Here is a 22,553-nt window from a genome sequence, read left to right as displayed (position 1 = left end):
AAACATTTGATTCTTTTTCTTTTTACGTAACCATCATCCTGAGTTCAGTGCAGAGAGAGGTGCTGGATAAGCTCACAATTTATGAAATTGGAACATATTTGAGAATATTTTAATTTATTTCAGTTCTATCAGATTAACTTAAAAATGTAAAAAGGGTACTGTGTCTTTTTGAGCGAGGAAATCATTGTAAATATTCTACCAAAAAAGTCTTTGTTGTAATTCTTCAAGCAGACGTTTTTAGAAGAGTTCTAGTAGAATCAAGGAAGAGATTTGAAAAGACGTTGCCGTTGAAGTTTTTGACCCATAATACACTTTGCTAGTGCTCAAAAAGGTTGGCTTCCGTTCTTTCTCTTTTCTTATTCCTCATTTACATATTCACCAAGGGCAGTGAATTCACCCTGAAATATTTTCTGTGCAGAAGCTACTGGAAATATTTTGAATTCTGTACTGAGAGCTTTTTCAGCAGTTTTACTTGTGTGATTGTTTTGATGGGCTAATGTGAGCTCTCTTTCCCTCCCTCCCTCCTCTGTGTGCGTTTTTTGCCACAGAACTTCTCCACAGGGGAGCAACCTCAATAACGAATCTTGAAGGCTGGGTGGGACACCCTCTGGACCCCATTGGCACCCTTTTTGGTAGCCTGATGGAAGCCTGCAGGGTGGATGATGACAGCTTCCATGGATTCTCCGATTTCACGGGTAAGACCAAGCAAAGGCAGCAGTCTGGTACATTTCTTCATTTACTAGAGGTATTTTTCTGTGTTGCCTTTTTGAATCAGTTTCAAAGCCACTGTTTTTATAGTATAAGAGCTCACATTTGCATTCCTTAGGGAAACAGAATCAGAAGGGGGAGAAAATGTTTAAAGTAAGAAAGCACTTAAAAATTACCAGTTACTCATTCTTGAAGAAAATTCCATATTTCACATTTGAAATAAAACCCAATACAACTTCGTAGCAGCAGTCTTCTCCACATACATTGCACTGTCCTCTTTCTGAGAAATTGTAGGAAACCACTGGAGCAGAGTGTTGCTAAGGTTGGAAGGCACCTCTGGAGATGATCTAGTCCACCTGGTCTGCTTGTAGCAGGGTCATCTAGAGCAGCACAGTGCTCAGGTCTGTGTCCAGTTGGGTTTTGAATAACTTCAAGAGTGAAGACTATACAGCCTTCCAGGGCAACTTCCTGCAATGTTCAACCACCCTCATAGTTAAAAAAGTGTTTTCTTGTGCTCAGATGGAATTTCCTGTATTTCAGTTTGTGCCCATTGCCTCTTGTCCTGTCACAGGATACCACTGAGAAGAGTCTGGCACTGTCTTCTTTACATTCTCCCATCAGATATTTATACATTTTGGTAAGATCCTCCTGAGCCCTCTCTTTTCCAGGCTAAATAATCCCACCTCTGTCACTCTCATATGTGAGAGATGCTGCAGTCCCTTAATCGTCTTTGTGTTCCCACACTGGATGTACTACAGCATGCCCATGTGCTGGGGAGCCCACAACTGGACACAGCACTCCAGATGTGGGCTCACTAGTGCTGAGCAGATGGGCAAGATCACTTCCCTCGACCTGCTGGCAACACTCCTAATACAGCCCTGGATGTTACTGGATTACTTAGCTACAGTGTACATAATACTCCAAAATCACGACAAAACACTTAAAATTGGTAACATACATAGTCTGGTAGGAGTTGGAAAGTACTGTTGCTGTATCAATACGTAATTTAGGATAGGGATAGGATAGGATAGGTACAGCCATTTCAATGTCAGTATTTGCTCCCTGGGAGTTTAGCTGATTAATTCCTTAGTCTCTTCCCACCTTTGGGGGAGCTTCTTAACACCACTAGTATGGACAGAAACTGGATTCATTTTTTTACCTGGAGCTCTTTTATATACACATCCACAGTCTTCTTGGGGCTTTGTCTTAAAACTCCTTTTATTCAATTAGATTTTCTTCAGTAAACTTCTACTCTCCTACCCACCAGTTCTGAAAAAACTTTTAATTAAAAAATTTGGAAATCAGATTCTCTGCTGTTACTAAAAAACCAAAACAACCCCATGAAATAAAAACATTGTGTGTTGAAAAGTAACTTCCTTCTGCACACACATATGTGATCTTCCAAGTGCATTCATCCTTTCCATTTGTTGCAGTTGCCCATCTCCTTACATCTGACAATTACAACTTTTTGTTCCCAAATTAGACTGTAAAGTGCTACAAGCTGGAATAGCATTTTGTCGTATGTTGTGTCTGTTAAATGCCAAATGAATTGGTAGCACTCTTTAAAGCAGTTGATGGCTTGACCTGTGTGGAATTTGCTTGTAACTGTTACTAAAAGTAGGACTTCTAATGTTAACAATATGCATTTTTATCATAAACACAAGTGTAACAAATTAGAAGCCTGGAAAGAGTGCTAGCAAACAGAGCATATATTAAAGGTGTGGAGTTCCCAGGCCTATTGTATTTGCACAGTTCTAATAGCTTCAGCTGAAATCTATGTAGGTGTATAAGCACTTTTCCCTTCCTCTTGCACATCAGAGCTTTAAGGAAATACAGAAATGGGTGGGGAAAGAAATTAGAATGGATCTTGCAATTTTGGCCTCATTAACACAAAGCTAGAGGAACTGCCTTTTTTAAAATTGTGCAGTTTAAAAACAAAAACTTTTATTTTTACTTGAGTGGGTTAATTAAAACCAAATTCTTTTTGAGTATTTCTGCTATGTGGAATTAGATGACATATTTTAGATTTGAGTGTTGTATTTTGAGACTGGCTAATAATTTAAATAATTTTAAAACATTCATACTAACAGTGGAAGCTTTTGTGTATGTGGCATTGTCGGCAGATTGTGGGTTAAAATGGTTTGCTGATGTGTTTTTCTTTCTGTCACCCCTTACAGAGAACCTGGGGCAATGCAAATCTCTGGAGTACCAGCACCTGCCTGCACACAAATTCTTAGAAGAAGGGGAATCTTACTTAACACTGGCTGTGGAAGTAGCATTGATAGGGCTGGGACAGCAGCGAGTAATGCCAGATGGGTTGTATGCACAAGAGAAGGTTTGTCGAAATGAGGAGCAGCTCATTTCTAAGCTACAGGAAATTGAATTGGATGATACTCTGGTGAAGATTTTTCGAAAACAAGCAGTCTTCCTATTAGAAGGTAGCTGAATATAGATGCTAACTGCTTCTCTAAACTGTCTCCACTTAAACAAGCACACAGAACTAGTGTTGCTGTAGAAACTGTCTTACATGCTTCAGAGGGCTTTTTTACTTAGAAGTCCATTAAAGTTTTTATCAAATCTCTTACAAAAATTGACATACTTCAGGTGTCTTATGACTGTGGAGATAAGGCATATATTGACCTATAAACCTTTTGTTTTAATTTTGAATACACTTCATTCTTTACATTTGTTGCATGTCATAATCTCAATAACCTGATTATACACTCCAGGCTAACTATTATATTATGTAGACATCAGTTATCAACAGTTCCTAGGTATCAAAATTCTAAGTATTCCTTGTATTCTGCAAAAGGCACTATACTGGCAGCTTTATAAATGTATGAAGATTTTGACCACTGTTCCCAAGTGAAGAGCTCAGAAAATTCACATGTAATTGCTGAGGCAGAAATGTAACATTTTACTTGTGAAAATCAAGAAAACTACTTGCCTTTTAAGTTTATATCATAGGTGAAAATTAAAATATTTGGTCAAATATTGTGGCTTAAGGTCTGGTCTTGTGCATATGTTCTGACCATGACACACAATTTGTTTATTTGGAATAAAATAGGAATTTGGAATTAGGCAGTGTTGAAATAGAATCTGTACACAGGAGGGCATACTTTTGCCTTAACTTTTAAATAGGCTTAACATGTAGCACTTGAACATCATGTTCAGAGAGTGGTGGCATGGGTTCCAAGGTTGCCTTTCTGGCTTTTGTTCTTTTTGAATGGAAGAAAAAAACTTCAGGGGAGCAAATCAGCCAAAGGCATAGTCCTGGTTTTGAGTGCATGCACATGGCTTGAAGGGAGTGTGGTACTGCCCTAGGTAAGTTGTGAAATTGTTACACAACAGTCAGGTTTTGCTCCTTTTTTGTAACACGTTAGTCTTTTAAAACTTTGTCTATTATGGAAGAGGTACACAATATGTTGCTTAGGGTTCCCAGCTCTAAGTCACTGTTTTTACCCAGATTTGAAACTGCAGAGAAGCTGCAACATAGGGAGAGTTTCCATCATGGTGTGACTGTACTGCTGCTTTATAGCCTTTGGACAAGAAAAGCTACTGTCTAGATCTAGATATTAACATGAAGGATTCCTCTGGATTATAAAATCAGTTTGCTGCATCTGTTTACTGGTAAGGATGCTTTATGAGGAAAAGGCAGGATTTCTCTGACATGTTTTCTGATAATTTAGTTTACTACTTTGATCACTGAAATTTTTAATGTTTTCTTAGTTGATCATAGCAGGAAGTCTGCTAATAAAACTGCCTAAAGAATTCCCATTGTGAGCAATGTGCAACGATTGTCTTGCATTAGTGTGAGATGAGGAATCTGGCTTTCCTGCAGTAGTTTCAGTTAGGCAGAAAACTCCATATTAGGCAGAAAGTGCCTGCGTACATGGAGGAAAAGCTGTGCAATGATTTAAGGTGCTAATCATACCAATTGTGAGTTTTTAGTTAAAATTCTGTGGATACAATAAAGAAAACTTAATCCAATATTAAGCCAGTTTCTATGCTGTTAATGCAGATAAATGCATGCTCTATATAGCTACCATTTGAGTGCATGGGAAAGCAGAGCATAAGACTGTTTTGCAAAAGCTGTTCCGATTTTTTGCTTGACTGCTAAGTTAATAGCAGAATATATTTTCATATAAATGCTTTGTCATGTATTCTTTGTGTCCTCACTGGGTTTCTGACTGGACCACCAACCAGCAAACGTACATGAAATGGCTTCTTTCATTCAAGCAATGCCAGCTAGTTTTGAATGGCTTTCAACTTCATTTTAAGTGATTATGAGACACACTGTCACCTACTAAATCTTCATTGACATTTCCTTTGCAATCAGCCCCACTCTTTAGAAATGCCCACCTATGGAGCTCTGAATTTTTTCGTGCCTAGTGATTTCTATCCTCGCATGTTGTGCTAAAGCACCAGTCAAAAATGTTGCTGAAACAGAAATGAACTCTCACAGCCGGCCATCCATCCATCCATCCATCCATCCATCCATCCTTTCAAGTATGATGTAGTCTCTAGTAGAAGTAGTAGTAATTTCTGGGAGTGCTGGGTGCTATCTGTGCATTAATAGTCCAGTAATATTTAATATAAGATTCTTATTCTGTATTTTGCCTGAACATTTAATGCCTGAACCTCTTGTCTCTGAAGTCAGAAAACTGTTTGACACAGTTTTCCTATTAACAGGAATAACAGTCTTAAGTATTCAGGAAAAACGTAGAAATAGGATTCATATGCACTGTGAACATTAGAAACTCAGCAAGTAAATAGTTGCATTTAACTTTGTTGTTGTTGTTGATCATGATGCTGCTGTTATCAAGTTGAAATCTACACTTTACTGAATGAACAAAATCCATTGCCCCAATAATGAGGATAATTTGCACATAAAAAAATAGCAGTTTTTAAATCATGTGGGTATAATGGACTAACAGAGCCAGTTTTGGTGCAGGATCTGACCTAGTGTTCATCACCATGGAATTGTTCAGGTTGGAAAAGACTAATAAGATTGTTGAGTCCAGCCATTAACCCAGCCACCACTTTGTTCACTACTAAACCATGTCCCTAAGTGACACATTGGCACTTTATTTGAACACTTTCAAAGATAGTGGTTCCACCACTGCCCTGGGCAGCCTGCTCCAATTCCTGACCACCCTTTCAGTTAAGAAGTTTTTCCTGATATCCAATCTAAACCTCCCATGGCACAACCTGAGGCTATTTCTTCTCATCCTGTCTCTGGTTACGTGGGAGAAGAGACAGACCCCAAGCTGACCCCAGTCTCCTTTCAGACAGTTGTAAAGAGTGATAAAGTCACCCCTGAGCCTCCTTTTCTCCAGGCTAAACACCCCCAGCTCCCTCAGCTGCTCCTCACAGGACTTGTGCTCCAGACCCTTCCCCAGCTCCACTGCCCTTCTCTGGACTCCCTCCAGCAGCTTAATGTCTTTCTTGGAGTGAGGGGCCCAGAACTGGACACAGCACTCGAGGTGTGGGCTCGGTACAGGGGGACAATCCCTGCCCTGGTTCTGCTGATCCAGGCCAGGATGCCATTGGCTTTCTTGGCCATCTGGGCACACCCTGGCTCATGTTGAGCTGCTGTTGACCAGCACCCCAGGTCCTTTTCGACTGAGTAGCTTTCCAGTTACTCTGTCCCCAGCCTGTGGAGCTCTCTGGGGTTGTGACCCAAGGGCAGGACCTGGAACTTGAGTCATGACCAAGTCCAGACCAGTGAGTTATTTAAATTCTAATGTCAGATGAGACATTTGAGGGATCAGGTGCTGCTGTGGTGATTGTTCATGTAATTTCAATTAAAGATATGCATTTTTCTACTGTCATTGTTCTTTTTTTCCTGGTGAATTTGTGATAAAGCACTGGCACACTGATGGGGTGCATGGGTATTGATGTGCATAACTGTGTGGAGGCAAAGCTAGGATTATGACTTTCTACTTTTGCATACCAGGCATGTTGAATTAGCCCCATGGAGTACTGTAACCATTCTGTCATTTGTATAAGCACTGGTAGTGTGTTTAATATATTACAATTTGTAGTCAGTTTTGTTTTCCTAAATAATAACATGGTATTTAATATACAAGTAATACATTGTATGTGTGTGATGTGTTATATATTTCACTGAAAATAGCAATGCAACTCCACCTTTTGTACAGCAGGCTCTATCTTTGAATACCACTTCTAGCTGAAGGTGTAGTGAATGCTTTTAAAGATTCAGAAGCTGGGGTTTAGCAGTTTGTAAAGACTGACATTCTGTTTCTTTTTCCTGAGGTGGACCATATAGTGGCTTAGGTGAAGTCATCCATCGAGAGAGTGTTCCAATGCACACATTTGCCAAGTATCTTTTCACCTCTCTCCTACCTCATGATGCTGAATTGGCATACAAAACTGCACTGAGAGCCATGCGGTACGTGTTCGTGAGCTGTCCAGAAAGAGCATGAGTAGTGGATGTGGAAAGGGGGAAAAGGTTTGGTAATCAAGACTTAGTCTCTTTTTCTAAAATATGTGTTCTTCCATTCAAGGAGGTACTATTTTGGTTCTGTCATCTATAAAAGTAAATGGTATCTGTAGTAACTATATTATAATAATTTATAAATGTACAATTAGTGTTTATTTAGACTTGTAAAACAGGATTTTCTGTTTCAAATACTTCTAGAATCCCACACCTGGGGCACAAGATTTTGTGTTATACAGCCACTTTAGCACATGCATTCTCCCACCTATGTGGTTGTGTGTGTATATTGGTATTGGTAATGAAATAAGGAAAGAGGTATTTCACCATAAATCTTGACATTGTCTGCTGCTTAGTCTGCTCAGCAGGACAATTTGTTTCCCTGGCCTTCTTTATAAATTGACTCTTAATGATAGATTTGAAACCATGTAGTGTGGTCAGAGCCTGTACATTTTTTAGTGCGTCATAGCATCTTGGCCTCCTGGGTGAATGTTGGGATTTAAATGGAGTGCATCCAATGTTCGACAAACAAAATTTATTGTTTGCCTCCCATTTGTCTTCAGTAATCAGGAAAAAGATATTTGTCGGGTAGTGTTCACTGTGTGCTGTCTCTGTCTCAGGGTGGGCCAGATTGGTAATGATATCTAAGAAAAGACTTCTGAATGAGTTTTCGAAGACCTAAATGATGAGTGATAAATCTGTTGTCCACATAGAATGCAGGGATGAAAGTGGTCTCATTTGAATTGTCTGCTCACTATCAAGAACCTAGTAGTTGATGATTGACAAGGAATAGCCACAGCTGAATACTAAAAGCAGTCAAGTCCTAGATTATAAAAAAGAAAAAATGTTGAGTTTTCCTGGTCATTATCACCCAGCATGATTGCGCACTGATTGAAGGACATCCTATCCCCATGAAGAGTATTTAGCTTCATCGAACGGGTTGTGTCTGTATGGTTTGGAGGTGTTTGTTCTGGAGCTACTCCCTCCAAAAAGCTAAACAAGGAGAAAACAATTCCTGTGTTCAAAGGACTGAATGGGAAGCCATGCATAAGAACATAATATAGCTACTGTCAGTTCAGGCCAAAGGTCTGCTTAGCCTGTTGAGTATTTTCCTGCCTCCAAGAGTGTCTAGGAATGGATGTTATGGGAACAGTCTAAAAAATATGAAGAGTGACCTTGCATAGTTGCTGGTTATAATTAGCATTTTAGGAAATTGATTGATGTTCCAGTTTGGCCAAATTTAGAAATATATCCTCTGAGGGAAGGCACAGCCACCCCTCCCCCACCAGGTTCGGGAAAAAATAAATTTTCCTCGAAGGAAAGTGAAGGAGATAAAACTATTTATTTGACAAACACATGGGAAAGGAAAATAATGCTAAATAATAAAATCTCTCGTTGTGGAGGAAAAAACCCGGGAAAGTGTTCGAGTCCTCCCTTTGGTCTCCTCGGAGCTGGGGCTTGGCCCAGGGCCAGGACCTCTGTGCCCGGTGGAAAGTCCTCCTGATGTGCTCTGATGTTGAAGCAATCAAGCAGTCCAGTAGAAAAGGGGAAGAATCCGAAATTCCAGAGAAGGAAAAATTCAACTCTCAGTCTCTCTCCGGAGAAAAAGCAGCTGAACCACTGGCCAAAAAACAGTCCCAGGAGCAGCAAGCAGGATGCTTCCTCCCTCCCCTGCTGCAACTGGGAAAAACCAATTGCTATCTGTGTGTGACCTTGAACAAGCTGCAAACTGCTTTGCAAAAGTTTTGCTCAGTTTTTCCTTCCCCCTCTCAGGCTCAGTTTAGAGGCATAGAAAGACACAAAAATTAATTTCTGGGTATAGGCAGCGATATGGGATACACATCATAAAGTCACCCCAAGACCATTGAGAAGACAAAAAGTCCATTACGGGTGAACTATTGAGAACATTGAAATGTATTATCAGAAAGCTACCTGGGCCACTTAAGCTTGCAAGTCTTCTTTTATCTCAAGGTAAGTACATCAATAACTGATTATATTAGAACAGGAAGATAGTAAAAAATCTGATAGATAGGGTTTTTTTCGTTGGTTTGTTTTTGTTTTGGTTTCTGTTGTTTCTTTGGTTGGTTTGGTTGTGTTTGGGTTGGGTTTTTGTTAAGAAACAAAGGTTAATTATTTTATAAAACATACTTGTGTCTTGTATTTGCTTTCAGTTACTACCTTAAAGTGTTTCTCAAGAGGTAGTTTGTGTGGATTTTTCCTCCTTAAACTAAGGTACTGAAATGATCCTCCAAGGCTGCAGCAGTCACCCATCAGCAGCTTTCCTGAATGCCCCAGTGAACATGGTGTCATTATGCAGTTTCACTTCAACAAGGATTTGCCCAGAAACCAGTCATAACTGATAACTTCTTTTTTGGAAGTTTCCTTTCTCAACTAGAAAAACAAGCAAGACACTTAAAGATCTAAATGATGAAATCTCCAGTTAGTCTTGTGTAGTTCCAGCCCTCATTTGCTATAAAGCTGTCATCCCAATCAAAGAAGTTACTTTTCAAATAGACCAGTAAAAGAAAGAGTTGTCTTTTTGTTTCCATCTGGTAAAATCACAGGAGACGTCAGTGCAATCAGGGCTGTTTTCCGTCCATAGTCATTTTTTCATCACTTTATAAGACAGATGAAAGTTCAGCCCTAGACAGTAATCATTATTTTTGTAGTTTGATATTTGGCACTCTTCAGAAATGTGTACTGCTATCTTGAACTGTAATGATGGCAGATTTAGACACTTTCTGTTCCATCTCTGACTGCATTCTTCTGCACTTCATAAATTCTCCTGAAGAGGGATGATTATTCTTTCCATTCACACCGAAGTGTTAGTTCATTGAATAAAGGACTCCCAATACAAACCAAATGAAAAAGTAATGTAATGCTGCCTTGAGAGCATAAGAATAAAGCAAACATGAAGACTGAATGTCTGTCTCATGGCTGAGAGGTTGAGTGGGTCAGAAGATGAAAACTTGAGCGTCTTGTCTGCCATGGGAGGGAAGTAACGGCTGTGGCAAGGACAGAAATCTCATGTGGAAGTTAGTAAAGGTGCTGCATGGAAACTCTACAGCTCTCATGCTTTTAGAAGTGAAGCATATTTCTTTTCTCACTTCAACATTTATTAAAGAAGTTAATTTCCCAAGATCGCAGCTATTCGCTCTTCAGATAGGAATGTTTAGTGTCAGTCTGCATACGAGTCTACATGGGTCAGTTACCCGTGGTGGCAGCTCAAGAGTATTTAACCTCTCTGTATTCAAAAACACTGTGTAATTTTTTAAGACCTATTTTAGTGTGTGGAACACTTAATATGAAATAAATGGAAACTGAGACCACAAAGCCTTTCATGCATGCACCTCAGGTCTGCAAGGACAGGGCTGTGCAGTCCTTGATGGTCACTTCTATCTACAGTTTTCTGCTTGCAGCACTGAAGCATATGGACCACAGCCTTGGAGAATGTGGATCTGCAGTGACCTAGTTGACTGCTCACTTGGAATCTGAGCTTGAATATTTGGCTTAGTTTGGCTGATCCCTTGTTAAGCCTGAATTTCACCCAGGCTTTGGGAGCCAGACTTTAATGGTGATGTTTAATCACAAAGTAGCTCTGCTAAGACCTGGCTAAATAATTGATGTTTCAAAGAGGGGAAAAAAGTCAAGAATGCTAAATCTGCTTGTGCTTTTCTGGTGTTCCCTGACCTTGCCAAAATTGCATGAAAGCCACCAATTCATAGCAGCATTTCTTTTCACAGCAAAAGAGCACAGAAACCAGCAGTGAAATTCGAAGTGACAAAAGGTTTCTCCAAAACAACCTTTCTTTCATACTTTTTGCCTATTTACTGTTACTCATAAGCTACTAATCCCTTCCTTCATTTAATAGTTAGGATTTTTTCTGTTCACTGAAACTATCTTATAATGCTCTTCTGCAACCTCACTCTATACTTGGAAAAAATCAGCTTTAGAGTTTATGTATATAAAGAGGTGTCTCAGTGGTGCTAGAGAATAGATTTGACTTGATGCAAGTGAAAAGGGAAGGCTTCAAGGTTTTTTTTCATATTTTTATGCTCTTACATGTGTCTGATAGTTATTTGGGTGGTGTGTTCTATTTTTATATGCCTACCAGATGCTTTCCCATATATTCAAAATTACCTTTCTCAGTGAATTATTAAATATACTACTATACTATATTATTATTATCCTAATATATCATATGCTTCAGGAATCTAAAAAAAAAAAAACAGATGGAACTTAAATCCATCTTACCACAAAAAAAAAAGTCATACTCCACAGCTGCTTACAGAACTTAGGTATTTCTTTAAGTGTAAGAAATTATAACTTACGTTTAAATGAGCTTACTCTATCACTGAAAACACAGTGCATTGGATTTTTCAGTGTTGGGTAGTTGCAATTTTGTTGAAAACAGAGATGCAACTTCCTTGATCCTCACCAATGACTTTCTTCTACAAAATCACTTGCATATGAAAGCTGTTAGAAACAGACCTCAGATACTAAGAGGCACCAAGAAGCTAAGCACTGCAAAAGCTTTTCTTCTGGACATTGCCTTATTACTATTTCTTTAACCTTTTATATGCTGAAATTCTGCTTAATTGTATTGAATAAAAATGCCTGGTTTTGTTCACTCCTGCTTTTTATACTGGCATTTATAGAGTATCTGGTATACTGTCTTTATCTAGTGTATTGCAAAGGCTGTCAGTTGAGTCTTTGCTGTGGGCTGTCACTTGGATTTTGGTAGTCAACAACACATGAATTTAAATTTTTTAAGTATGAGTATTCCTTTGGTGGTAAGACTGTTGCTGATTGATGAATACTCGATGAGAAAATGGAGTCTGAAAATAATTTTAAAGGAAACTTCTCTGTCACTGCTGTTTGGGACCCTAACATCAATTTATGGCACATTATGAAATATTGGTAGGTTAAAGGTTAACTTGCCTATTGATGTAGGCAAGTTTGGCAAGTGGACTTTTGAGACTCCCCAAGAAGAGAAGTGGTTTTCTGATTTTTTTTTTTTTCCCCTGAAACTGAAAAAGCATATTGCATACACAATACCAAGTATTCTTGCAGCTTTAGTTTAGCTCGTGAGCAACCAGATGTAATAGTGGTTTAATGAAAGATTGCTTGGTGGTTTATTTCAGATTGCTGGTACTGGAATCCACAGCTCCTTCAGGAGACCTGTCCCGCCCTCACCACATTGCATCTGTTGTTCCAAACCAGTATCCCCGCTGGTTCACCCTAAGTCACATTGAATCCCAACAGTGTGAGCTGGCGTCAACCATGCTAACAGCAGCCAAAGGTACATTGCTGTCAGTTATGTACTCAACTAAATGTAAGCTTTTAATATTGTATGTGTAAACAGATCATAAAACTTGAATTTAGGAATCCAGATCAGTCTGACACGAGTTTGAAACGGGTACGACAAACTGAACTGGCTTAAATTTGTAATTTTCTAGCAAAGTAGGTAATTTAGTTAGCTGGTACTAGATGAGCTTGGTATCAGGCTGATGAGACAGCTTTTTGTTCTCCTGACACATGACATTGACTATGAGACACAGGAGCAGACAAGTCACTTTGAAAATTCAGTGACTTTTGGCCCTGCACTGCACTAACACCTTCAGACAGAAGAGTTTGTGCTCTCTTGTATCTTTCATTCATGCGTGATTTTATTATGGAAGGTTTCTGAAAACAAAGTGTGTATAACTGAAACATCATATTCTTGCATAGCAGTGTCAGGCTCAGTTATAATGGATCTCTGGGTGTTTTGGAAGCTTGTTCTGTTTTGTTGATTCTGTTTACACCTTGCAGGTGATGTTCGGAGACTGGAAACAGTGTTAGAATCCATCCAGAAAAATATACACTCCTCATCACACATCTTCAAACTTGCCCAGGATGCATTTAAAATTGCAACACTCATGGATAGCTTGCCAGACATAACTCTTCTGAAAGTTTCTCTGGAGTTGGGCCTTCAGGTATTTCTGTCATTTGTTGTTATTATAATAGAAGAAATAAATTTGATGCAGTGTTGGTGGGTGTAGCTTTTAAGCACGGGAAAGGATACCGTCTTTGGGCTCTGTCTGGACTTGGTTTTAAGTTCTATTTTCTAATGCAAGGCTCAATATACTGGTACACACAGACAAAGAATCTGCACAGCCCCTTTGTGCCATTCAGGGGGAACACAGAGCTGGCATTCACTGGCTGCACTTTTTGGTTCAGGGGTGAGAGAGGACCAGTGCAGTGGGTTCAGGATTATATGTAGGACTGGCTAGAAAATAAAATTGCTCTGCTTGCCAGAAGTGCACTGTATTTTCTGCATGGTCTTCAGGGGTTTCTTCCTTTTCCTTCTCTTCCTTTCCCGTAAATGAGAACTGGTACATGCTTGTTGAAAGCCAAGGTCAACAATAATGACCAGTTGCTAAGGCAGACCATGTTGACAGCAGCACTCTCACTTCCTTCAAAATCCTGTACTCCACAAGCTGTGGCATAGTCAGATGCATCTGACTGTTCTTGAGGTGTACAACCACCACCGATCAGTTTTCAGGCTCTGAGGAGAAGCTTTGCAAGCTAAAAGGAGACCACCAAGTAGTAATATTACCTGACACTTTTGAATCTGATTGTTTACACAGTTCATTTCAACAAAAAGAAATATCTCCATCCCTCTTCAGGGAATTCTTAAATCAAACATGCAAAGATCAGAAAACCATTTATTACTTTGCTTCAGTAAATAAAGCTCCAAACACTTCTGGGGAAAGGATATTTTCCCAGTTGCTTCTCATGCTGAAGAAAGGTACTAAAATCTTTAATCAAAAAGCTGAGGTTTCTGTATGCTTTGTTAGGCTTTCATATTTCCATGATCACTGTGGAAATCTGCTTGTTTCATTTGCCTTAAATGTTTATGTGAGAGAGAGAAAAATCCTTACAATTGACCTGTGTGTCACCTCAAGCTTTCACCAAGTATCATTCAATGAAAATAGCACATTTTGAATATTACTGTATCCGTGGATACTCTTTTGTGGTTGGCAGTGTCATCAGAATGTCTTCAGTGAGGTCTAGTGAAAGTAATGTCACAAACTCTTACTTTGTTCTCAGTCCCAGGGTTTCTAATGAAGTGGAACTGTGGTAGAATTTACCCACTGTTCTGTTCCAAGTTTACCAAAGATCTTTTAAGAATCTTAAAAGATTTGTTTTCAGAGGGAAGATGCATAGCAGTTTCCTGGTAGTAATTCTCAGCTGTGTAGTTTCCTACAAGTAATGCTTTTCCTGCACAAAACAGTGTCAGCACTGTCTCTAGTGGTCTACAGATGATTCCCCCTTCTTTTCCCCTCAACTTAATTGTAATTAGGTTGTCTGTATTCAGTATCTTGTACCTGACTAGATATGCCTTGGAATGTCGCACGATAATTATCTATATACTTGTGCATAGAGGGAGGAGACATTATGTAATTTAATTTCAGTAATTGGTAATTGATTGTTAGTTTTTGTTATTTGGGAGAAGGCCTTTATATGGGGTGGAGTTTTTTCTTCCCCACAGATAAACAGTCTCTGTTCTCTATCATTGAAGGATCTTCAGCTGGAATTACTCTCTGTAATGCTGTTCAAAAATATCTGAATAGTGTTTTTCAAATTGTTTGACATACCAGCTGTAGAAGAGGTAATGGAGTGGAGAGGGCAAGAGGCTGCCGTTTTTAACTGCAGTGTATTTGAGTACCTTGAAATTCCTATCTGTTGGTCTATGGCCATGGTTTGCAATATAATTAATTTTTATTTTGTTTGTGTTCTTTTAACAGGTGATGCGGATGACACTGTCAACGCTGAATTGGCGACGACGGGAAATGGTGAGGTGGTTGGTAACATGTGCAACAGAAGTAGGTATGTTTCTCTTGTCAGCTACTCTTACAGGGCTTGATCTTCCTTGTCAACACCCAAGTTCTGCAAATGCCTCCCACTTTATGTGCATCTCTAAAATTCCTTTGGTGAGAACACATTATGGCAGTCATTTAGTGGGTGTTTTTAGGCACAAAGCAAATGAGACAATAGTTGAGTAATACAGTGTGATTTCTTTCCCCCATAAGGTGGGGGTGTGCATAACCTTTGGGAAGTACCCATATGCAAATATTCAGTACCCAAAATACTCAGTACAGAAGTGAGAAAACAGTGCTTTCTCAAGTAGCATGTTCTGATTATTTTTGGGCTTTGCCATAGATTTCCTGTGTGTCTTCATGAGGCATCCCATAAACCTTCTGTATTAAGGTTTACCTTAATGCAGGTAAGGTGAGGATACAGAGCCTGAAAATGAATCCTTCAAGGTGAGGATACAGAGTCTGAAAATGAAGATGAGTGTATTAAAAGCTGTACAGCTGTTAAAAAAAAAAATCAGCAGCAATGCTAATGGGAACAATCTAAGTACTTATGATAATGGAACCATTTTAATTGTCAGTAAAGGTATTTCTGGAGAGCAGGTTTTTCTGTTTTATTTCTTCTTCGTATATCTGAGTTGAATTGTATTGCACAGATGCTTCTTGAGTGTCAGAACTTCAGAGGATTGCTGCTGCTTATTCTCTGGATTAGTTAATTCTTTGCTTTATGCTTAGCTGGGAATATATTGTTGTCAATAGCAGGAAATAAGAGCTTGCCTTTGTATGCCCTCAGCCAGAAAGTAGTTTGTGTCTGCAAATATGCATGCAATGCTCTTGTTTTAGTGCTTTTATATCTTTGCTAAGATAATTTTTGCTGAGCCTATCTTATAGATATTAGTGCCTGAGTATTATTTTGTGCAGTTGCATCTCAGCAAATAAACTACTGGGATTAATATTGCTTTAAATTGGTTTACATATTCTAATAGAAGCGTCCCATAAAGAACCTACAGTGTCATGCAAAGTACTCTTGAGACTTACCAACACGGTAAAGAATCAATATAACACTAGGAATCTGTTTATTTAAATGAAGATACGCTATTTTCTGCTATGCTGTATTGTTGCAAATGAGTGAAGGGGTGCATGGGAGGCATCAGAGTCCTGCAGAGAAAATGAAGACTTCTGTGTGTGGTTTAGGTGGGCTCACAAATGTGTGTAAACTGTCCCTAGCAATAAGGCACTCCAGTTAACTATAGGTTCAATTTATGAAAACAGTCAGTCAGTTTTTCCTCCTTCTGCCAAACACACTGGGAATACAGTGGCACTGAGAATATAGTATCCAGTAGTTTGTATTGCTCATTGTATTTCCCTAATAAGGATCATGATGGTCATGTACTTACGAATTTGATTGCTTTATGGTGTGCTTAGTAACTTGTGCTTAAGTATGCCATGGTGTTCTCTTAAGAAAGCCATTTTGCCTACTTTTCATATGTGCTGTGCCTTGTGATTGACAGTGAGAAGAGGTTGCTATTGCCCTGGTGTGGAAGGTGAGGGCTGCTTTTGAGTGAGATGATGAGACCAAATGAGCCAGAACATTTTACCCAAATTGTCTTAAATAATAAATAAAACAGCTCAGCTGTCACAACAGGAGATTAAAGTTTGTCTTGCAGGCTGGATTTATGTGATCGCTGCAGAGTTTGCACAGTAGTCTCAGTTTTAATGTCCTTTTCTAGCCATGCTGTGTATGAGCCCTTCTTGCTGGGATGTACTACTGGTAACATCTTGGACTTTGTGGGAATTATAATCTCCTGCTGAACATCTCTATCTTCTGGATTTTATCAGTTGTGGCTAATCCGTTCTTTCTCTCTCCAGGTGTTTATGCACTGGATAGTATCATGCAAAACTGGTTTACACTTTTCACTCCAACAGAAGCCACTAGTATTGTTGCTACAACAGTGATGTCCAACAGCACCATCGTCCGTCTGCATCTGGACTGCCATCAGCAGGAGAAGCTGGCCGGCAGTGCTAGGACGCTTGCTCTACAATGTGCCATGAAGAATCCTCAAAACTGTGCCCTCTCTGCACTGACCCTATGTGAAAAGGATCACATAGCTTTTGAGACCGCTTACCAAATCGTTCTAGATGCTGCTACAACTGGCATGAGCTACTCGCAGCTTTTTACCATAGCACGATACATGGAGCACCGTGGTTACCCCATGCGGGCCTACAAGCTGGCCACTTTGGCCATGACACATCTCAACCTGAGTTACAATCAGGACACACACCCTGCCATTAATGACGTTCTGTGGGCATGTGCGCTCAGCCACTCCCTTGGGAAAAATGAGCTAGCAGCTATAATACCTCTGGTGGTCAAAAGTGTCAAGTGTGCAACAGTACTGTCAGACATTTTGCGTAGGTGTACTTTGACCACTCCTGGCATGGTGGGACTTCATGGAAGGAGGAACTCTGGTAAGCTCATGTCACTGGACAAAGCCCCTTTACGGCAACTCTTGGATGCCACAATCGGAGCCTACATTAATACAACTCATTCACGTCTCACTCACATCAGCCCACGACACTATAGTGAGTTTATAGAGTTCCTCAGCAAGGCACGAGAGACCTTCTTAATGGCTCATGATGGTCACATCCAGTTTACACAGTTTATTGACAACCTAAAACAAATCTACAAAGGCAAAAAGAAACTGATGATGCTGGTTCGTGAACGGTTTGGTTGATGAAAATGAGTGAATGGGGATAGGGGGGGAGGGGTGGTTTGTTTTTACTTGAGCCTGCCTTTGTATCCTTTTTAACTTAAAGAAACAGAGCCACACCGGTATTATATGTGTATAGTTATATTGAGTTTGCAAACTAAACTGTCATGTTGTGAAAGTTTGTGTGTTTAATTTTTTTTTCTTTTTTTCTGTTTTGTATGAGAGAGAGGTTAAAAAGGTTTGGTTTACACTGAGTATATGTTGTCAAGTGGCAAAAGCCCACATCGCTCTCCTGTTCTTTCTGTATACGTTCACAGCCTCAAAAACAAACATATATTGCAATGGCTTTAAAAACCAAACAAAACACCTCCATCCTGTGATAAGTACCTCGAATGGATTCAGCTTTACTCCTTTGTAACTCATCCTTACATTTCAGCATATTTAAACAAACCAACAAGTGAAATACTAGTAGTTAAAGGCTGACCACGTGGCTTTGCAGTGCTGTTCATCCAGAAGCATGGCACACAATGCTTGTGCATGTGGAAACTTAGCGACTGTCAACATACATTCTCAGGGATTTATCAAAAAAATTAAAAAAAGAATGAAAGCATTTATTGTACTGTATATATATTATAGTATATGTCTGAATATTGAAAAATATAACATTAACTAATTTATAAAAAAATCTATGTAATGCAAAATACTTGAAGCTGCAGTAGCTTGGTTTTAAACAAAAAAAAAAACTATCAGAAGGACTAAAGTGCGCCTTGCTTCAGGGTTGGCTCAGGTGGTGAACTATATGCTGGGCATCTATGCAGAGCCACCTTTTGGATTGCATGGTTGGACTGATACCTATTGGGGAAAATTTTATATATATATATTTATACAACCTGTGTATACATATATATGTATACACACATACACACATGCTTGTAACAGGCACTATAGTAAAGAGGGACAACAAAAAATACGCAGCCAGAGCAGCAAGCCTTAGCATTAAGAATACAGTATGCCAGAATTGGGGTTCATGCCTCCTAGCCTAGAAGACTTAAAGAATATCCGTTTTGACACAAAACGCAAAATGTTTTCCAAAATGATTGACATGATACGTTACGCCTTTGCAGTGAGCTAATAATAAGCTAACCTTTGTGCACAAATAACATATATATATATATTATATATATATTCTGCATAGGTATTTTGACTTTGTGCAGGACAGAAAGTTGTGTAGGTATGACTGTTCTACTTTTCGGTTTGTTTTTTTAATATATTTTATTTTCTCTAGAATTACTCAAACAAAAGCAGCCTTCTATCTTGCCTTGTCTTAATGCTTTAAAATAACCAAACTGGAGATCTAACTACCAAACTGTTCATTATATTATTAAGTACCAACTTTGGTTACAGTATAGTGTCTTTACTTTAGCTGATGGTTCTGTATCCTTGTGCTTTTTAAAGCAGTTTTTATGTTTTGGTGCAAAAGTTGTCCAGTGTCTCTTGTTCCCTTCATTAGAGAACATGCTAGAGGTATGTTTGTAGGTATTTTTGTTTAGAAAAACTATTTCATGCTCTCCATTTTATTTATTATAATAGGTAAAAAGGTTGTACTTCATCACCCATGTAAACATGCTCATGAAGTTGAAAGTAATTAAGATTTGATACACTGATATCAATTTATTTATGTAACTAAATCACTGTTTTATAAACTTGTTAATGATCAACAGTTTTTTTGTTTTGATTAAAATTAGTTTTTTGAAAGTTTATTCTGCCTCCTTTAATGGTGTCTGTTACTGGAACTGAATTGTGTTACAGCAAGTTCATAGATCTGAATGCTCATCTTACAAGTTCAGTGCAGTGTGGTGGTATGCAATATGACCACCAAGTCCAGGAAGTAAATGTTGTGTTCCTCAAAAATCTGCTGAGGAATGGTAGTGTTCACAACTGCTCGTGGAATAGGACCTGGTGCTTCAGAGGAGGGGCCAAATGCTGCCTGTGTCTGAAGATTTGTGTTCTGTACATCAAACAGTAAGCCTTGATGTATCGTCCTGGTAGGATTCTGGGTGTGTGTGGGTGTGTTTCCACTCTGGATTATTAGGGTGACCATGAGAGTTGAGATGTGCTGCAGAAGCATTCAAGGATAGTTCTTCTGTTCATTGATTGGCTTTTCTAAAGTGTTTTGTGTATTTTGAGTCATGCAGCTCATTCCACACAGCATGAAATTCCTGCTCATCAGCTGATAGCTGATACTTTTACTTTTTGGAGCATTTACTCCATAGGAATTTTCTGGCCGTTGGAGAGTAATGGAATATGACATGGTTGCAAATTGAAGAGGAGCTTTCTGCTTAACCAACATTTTAATTGTCTTAGGGATGTTACTTGATGTCATATTTGACTACATGATCTGAACACCTTCAATTCCTTTTTTTTTAGTCTCTTCAGATGAAAAGAGAATTAGTATGCAGTAAACAACTATCAGAGACACCAGTGTAACCATGAATTCTGACGGTGAGGCTTGCATCACTGAAGATTAAGAAGGAAAAGGTCTGAATCTTTATACAATTGTCATGTAAAATATGAGCCTTTTGCCAAGTCTTGCTAACAGCTGAGATGTCTTGACCTAATAGTGCTAACGTTCTGTTAAATTCTGTGACTTCAATTCCTTCCAGGTATTGAATTCTCATTACATTTTTGGGTTGTTACTTTGTGCTAGATGAATTATCTGTCATAGGCAGTGGCATGGTAAGGAAAAGAGGAAGTATCACTCCATTCTGTAATAGGGTTTGCATGGTTGCTTTTTTTTGTGGTTGTTTTAGTTGTCTTTTTTTTTAAATTTTACATATAATGCCACGGTAAGGGTGATTGTGGATTTTGTAGATTGCAAAACTGAAGCCTCTCTGAAGACCAGGTGTTAAATTTAAATGCAGTCGTGATGGTTGCCACCTGGTTTGGACAAGCACATGGCTGCTGCTTGCAGAACTGGTGGAAGTTTGTTTTGCTTATTTTCATGACTGAGTAAAATCTCTTCTGTGCCTGCACTGGTGCTGTGCAGTGCAGTTTACACCATGTTACAAGCCCTCAAGGACCAGTAGAGGCTTGGCCAATCTCTTATGTCTCAATATGTCCTTGCTCTTGTGAAGGCAGGAGGAATCCACCAAAAAAAGAAGAGCCCGAGGGCTCTTGCTAGAGGCTTTCAAAAGTCTGAAAGTCACTCTTTAATATTTCAGTTATTGGGTCAAATTAGTTTGAACTTTTCCTTTCAGGAGTTGGTTTTTTTTTTTTAGCAATTCAGATTTTCATGTAAGTGGGTGTAAGTAACAAGTGCAGCAAAACTGGGGTGCTGGTTACATGGAAATTTTGTCTTCTGAGGTGTAGTTAGAGTGAATTTGCAGTAAATTTTTTTTCACTAAGCTGCCTTCAATTTGATAAAAATGCAGATTTTTTACTGAAAAATCCTACAACCTTCCATTTCTGCTTTAAAAAAAAAGTTCTAGGAGTTCATCTAATTTTAATGGAGGATATGATTTGGAAAAACAGCAGTATAGCTGATACCTTTACAGAATTCAGAAGTATGATACCCTCAGGTATCCTCTTGCTCTGCAGTTTTGGCTAGAGAGAAAATACTCACAGACAAATATTTTTCCATCCTTTTAAATGCTTTGTATTTGTACTTGGTGCAATGGTAAGTGGGGCAAATAGGAGCATAAACCACAAAGTGTTTTGCCGGACCCTTGCCTTGCAACACGCAAGATTATACTGAATGTGAAACAAAAAGCTTTGTAACAATCTTAACTGGAGAGACAGCAAAATGTCAGATACAGCTTTACTCATGAGAAGAGGTTGCTGGGATCTGCCTCCTGTAAAGCAGTGTGTGCTCCATCCCGCACATGGGGAGATGCATCTTGCCTCCGCTAACACCCTGGGCAGTCAGCATCAAGCAGCACCTGCCTGTCAGCTGAGATGTTTGCAGTCCATCTTGATGGTACTATCTGTATCCCTTCTTTTACTAAAAGTAGAGAATTGTATGCTCTGAGGAAAAGAATGTGTCTTAAAAAGAAAATGACATCAGCTGCCATATGTGCAGACAACTCCAAGGTCATAGGATCTAAGTTTCTATTAACATATATTGACTACAAAGCACAAGTTATTTCTAAAGACAACCTTGACTAATTTCTATAGCTCTTTAGGTAGAGAGCAGTTATGGCTAGGAAGTACCACAATCATGAAGCCACCCAATGAGTCTTTTACTGAATTTTGTGACAAATGCTTTTCATTGTTGTGATTTTTTCTTCCTCTTTAGCCTTCATCCTCTTGGGTATGTAATTTAAGGAGCTTTGTATTTGGAAAAATGTTTACATGAAAGGTAATGTACTTGTGGTCTGATGATGTAAAATGAGCAACAGAGCTATTGCTTGGTAACCATGATCTGTGAAGTTGGAAGTATCTGTGGAGCAGTGCGTGAGAAGGGTGAGCTGATGCAGGGGCTGGTGAGTTCATGAGGCCTAAGGGAGCAGCCACAGCTGACGTGCAAAACCAGCGCTGTCTGCCTTTCCACCACTCTGACCTTGGAATTGTTTGTCTGACCACAGAGGAGTCTTGGTTTGGTGTCTCAGGCATCAAAGGCACATCACTGTTCACAGAAGGATTCTGGAAAGTGAAAAAATGGATGAGGGTAATTAAGGACAAAGCTAAATATTCCTCTGGTGGAGCTGCTGGAATTACATCAAGGCTGATGTTGGCAGACACTTTTGGGAAGCCTGTTAGTTATATGAAAAGCAGTAGCAAGAGAAGTAGTGCCAAATTCTGCCTGGTCAGTGGGCAGGA

At 39.2% G+C, this 22,553-nt stretch overlaps 1 protein-coding gene across 2 annotated transcripts in view; it reads left to right on the top strand.

The window, feature by feature from the left end:
- ZSWIM6 (zinc finger SWIM-type containing 6) overlaps positions 1-19,495 on the top strand; it is a 110,788-nt gene extending 91,293 nt beyond the window's left edge. For both annotated transcript variants that reach the window (XM_032097470.1, XM_032097468.1), the window contains 7 exons: positions 549-695; positions 2,886-3,146; positions 6,988-7,123; positions 12,313-12,470; positions 12,980-13,143; positions 14,959-15,040; positions 16,897-19,495. In XM_032097470.1, coding sequence (XP_031953361.1) covers positions 549-695; positions 2,886-3,146; positions 6,988-7,123; positions 12,313-12,470; positions 12,980-13,143; positions 14,959-15,040; positions 16,897-17,759 — 1,811 coding nt within the window. In that variant the 3' untranslated portion in view covers positions 17,760-19,495. The remainder of the gene's footprint in view (positions 1-548; positions 696-2,885; positions 3,147-6,987; positions 7,124-12,312; positions 12,471-12,979; positions 13,144-14,958; positions 15,041-16,896) is intronic.
- The last annotated feature ends 3,058 nt before the right edge of the window (positions 19,496-22,553 follow it).

Source organism: Corvus moneduloides, chromosome Z, assembly GCF_009650955.1.
Source record: "Corvus moneduloides isolate bCorMon1 chromosome Z, bCorMon1.pri, whole genome shotgun sequence".
NCBI classification, from domain to species: domain Eukaryota; kingdom Metazoa; phylum Chordata; class Aves; order Passeriformes; family Corvidae; genus Corvus; species Corvus moneduloides.
Note: the sequence above shows the minus strand (reverse complement) of the source record. Positions and strands in the feature narration are given on the sequence as shown.